The sequence below is a fragment of the Hordeum vulgare genome, chromosome 2H (genome assembly GCF_904849725.1).
Source record: "Hordeum vulgare subsp. vulgare chromosome 2H, MorexV3_pseudomolecules_assembly, whole genome shotgun sequence".
NCBI lineage: Eukaryota > Viridiplantae > Streptophyta > Magnoliopsida > Poales > Poaceae > Hordeum > Hordeum vulgare.
The window spans coordinates 597,713,094-597,716,343 of NC_058519.1; the positions used below are offsets into that span (position 1 = coordinate 597,713,094).

A 3,250-nucleotide genomic window follows, 5' to 3' on the forward strand; every position below is an offset into this window, starting at 1 on the left:
CACTATACCTTGATGTGTGCATGTCCTACCTTGTGTTTCTAAACGTACGTTTCCGTCTTATTAAGCCCTGCTAGATCGAGCTTATAATCCACCAACTCACTGAAAAGTTACGTTCCGGCCGGCACCAGCCCGAGAAATCAACAAAATCGGTCTTCGCAGAGGACTTCTTCGTCCACGTACAAGCCAACAAAACTTACGTCTTCCCGGCCTATTCTGTTATTGACTCGTGACGTTGCCTGGTTCCGTGCTTGACATTGCCGGCCGGCCGGCTTGTTGCTTTAACCAGTCCACAGTCGATAATCGAGCTTAGGTTAATCGCTTTCGAATCAGATCAAGGCAATCATCTGCGCTCATTATTATAGACACTGAACTCCGAGAGACCGCGACTGTCCTACAGATTAGCACTCATTGTTCCCATCGTTGGAATCTAAGATTATGTACGTACGTGGAGCTAAGCACGAACGTGATTACAAAAATAAAGATCAAATCAAAGGGAGCATGCATGTTGTTTAGAGCACTGTTGAAACTTCCTGCATGCCGTGTGCATTGCTTGGGACGGAGCCCGGGGATATATCATATGCATATACCAGAATCAGTTACAACAGTACTGCTGGTTTTGACCAGGAAAGCAGTGGATTGAACATGGATAAGGTCGAAACGCATAACAAAAAAAAGATGCCCATTGAATGCACTCTGCTGGGGCATGGGGTCAATGTTAAAGCAATCCAGAAACACACACATCGAGTGTAAGCTACGAAAACTCAGCTTGCCTATCTGGAGGACTTGTATGCGTGTTCTTTTGTCCTTTGCTTACTGATGTCTGTGTTCCTTTGTTGAGAATTGTTTGCCGCCTATGCTGGTGATTCAGTGTCAGTGATCGATCCAGGCACTCGCATATCTTTGTACGTCCGATGGAATTAGCCAACATCAGAGCATAAAGTGTACTACCTCCGTATTTTGAACAGCTAAAATATCATATATTATGGTACAAAAGAAGTAGTATTTACGTGCAAACGCCCTTTTTTAGAAAAGGAGGCTCAACCCCCGACCTCTGCATCAATCAATGCATACAACCATCTTTATAAATTATTTTATAAAGGTATGATAAAAATATACATCACATCATTCAAAGCCACCATTCATCCCTATAAACTCGATAATGTAGAGTGAAGGTCTGGCAAAAATCTACGTGCAAACACATGGAGAGTCAAAGGCACGAAAAGGCGGCGTTTTTGGCATCGATATTACCTATAGTATTTCATTTTACTTGTTTTTCCAGACATAATTCCATTTGCCACTTTCCATTTTACTTGTTTTTTTCTTGTACAACCTTGTAAATTTAAATTGTATAAGATCACGCTATAATTTCTGCAAATTAATTTGTCCTTCCTGTCATAAGATCGTAGCAGTATCACATACAAATGCAACTTCACTCTGTTTATTACATCAACATTTTTGCTTCGGTACACTCCCAAACGTAGAAGGGAAACGTATACTCACCTCATATTATATACTACAGAATGTTGTATGTATATCCATCTCGTATTGTATACGTACAACGGTCTATAATGTATAATACAAGATTGGCATACGTTCTCCTTTCTATATTTTGTGGGGAGGGATGTACCAGGCACACCCCATACATCAATTACCACGTCCTTGATTATAAGTTGTTTATTCTTCACAAGCATCGGACGATCCGATCTTCATATCTCTTAGTACTAGCAAACGCACATATTATAATTACACCTATCATTAAGCCCCAAAGAAGTGTACGCGTCCCAGCATGCAGAGAGATGCATGCGGCCTTCAACTAAGCTAGTACGAAGGCCTGCTTATTATTGGTTAATTAACCCAAGCTCAATCACAGTACGTAATAACCGCATCTTAATTAACTCACGGTGAGCTGCGGGAACCCCAGCGCCGGGTGCGGCGACAAGGGCGACAGCAGCGGCATCCCTCCCATCAGAGCCTCCCAGTACTGCTCCCAGCCCGAGCTCGACAGCGTCGGAGGAAGCCCTCCCTCCGGCGTCGTGGCCGCCGACGTCAACGTCGAGGAGGCTGTCTCCCGCGACACGGACGACGGCGTATCCCACGACACATGGGCCGACGACGGCGACGGCGCCTCGGTCTTCACGGCCTTGTTTATGACCACTCCGGTCACCTCGACGTCCGGGTCCTCCTCGTGTGATCTCTTACGTTTGTTGGTCGCGCCGGCGGTCTGGGACGCGGGTACAGGAGGAGGCGGCGGCGCCCACAGCTCGGCGCCGCGGGTGCCGACCTCGTTCGGGAAGTTAAGAATGGCCTTGGCGCCGCGCATCCGGAAGGCGGCGCGGTCGTAGGCGCGGGCGGCCTCGACGGAGGTGTCGTAGGTGCCGAGCCACACGCGGGAGCCCCGGCGCTTGGGGTCGCGGATCTCCGCCGCGTACTTGCCCCACGGCCGCTGCCGCACGCCGCGGTACTTGCGGAAGTCCTCCACCGGTGCTGGCGCTGGCGGTGGCGGTGCCGCAGCGGCAGCAGTCCCCGCCCACCGGAACGAGCCCTTGGCCGGCACGGAGATGGTCAGATGTGACGACGGAGCCGTCACAGGAGACGGCTCGCCGCCGAACTGTATCATCACCGGCTCCGGCGCCCGGAACGCGGCCTCAGGGACGTCGGCAGCCGGGCAGGAGTTCAGGTACTGGTTTGCCAGGTCCATGTAACCTTGCATCTCTTCTTGCTGCTGCTGCGGGAAGAACATGGGCTGCTGCACGGGGAAGGTGCCGTCGTCGCAAAAAGGGCCCTGATCATGGCTAGCCGTCGCCTGGACACCGCCGTCGCCGCCGAGGAGGTGCTCGCGGATGAGGTCGAGAGCGAAGCCGTCGGCTTCTCCGGCGAACTCCATGCCGCCGAAGACTACGGATCGATGGCACGGTACAGAACTACAACTCGATGCCGGTGGCAGAGGTTTGTGATGAGTTGTGCTGTGTCGCTGTTCGATTTTCCTGAGGACAAAGGTACGCGGTGGTGGTGCACGTACTTATAGGCCAGCGGAGACGGGAACGCCTATGTTCTCGGGCATTTGATTCGATTTGACCAACACCAGGGACCCGCATTAGGGTTTGGCTTCTGGTCGTGCTCGATCTCGTCACTCTCCCTGGAATGCCTTCATGTTGCGCCGCTGTACTGTCATCAAGCGGTAGTACTAGTAGTAGTAGCCTAGCCAGGGGGTTGTGCACCCAGGTCCTGTTCAAACTTGCTGCGCTGAGAT

The 3,250-nt window shown here is 51.1% G+C and overlaps 1 protein-coding gene across 1 annotated transcript; it reads right to left on the bottom strand.

Moving 5' to 3' along the window:
• Positions 1 to 1,737: 1,737 nt before the first annotated feature.
• On the bottom strand, positions 1,738 to 2,980 carry LOC123430700 (ethylene-responsive transcription factor ERF105-like). The gene has a single exon (XM_045114548.1). The coding sequence runs from the start codon at positions 2,882 to 2,884 to the stop codon at positions 1,892 to 1,894; it is 993 nt and encodes a 330-aa protein (XP_044970483.1). The 5' UTR covers positions 2,885 to 2,980; the 3' UTR covers positions 1,738 to 1,891.
• Positions 2,981 to 3,250: the final 270 nt, after the last annotated feature.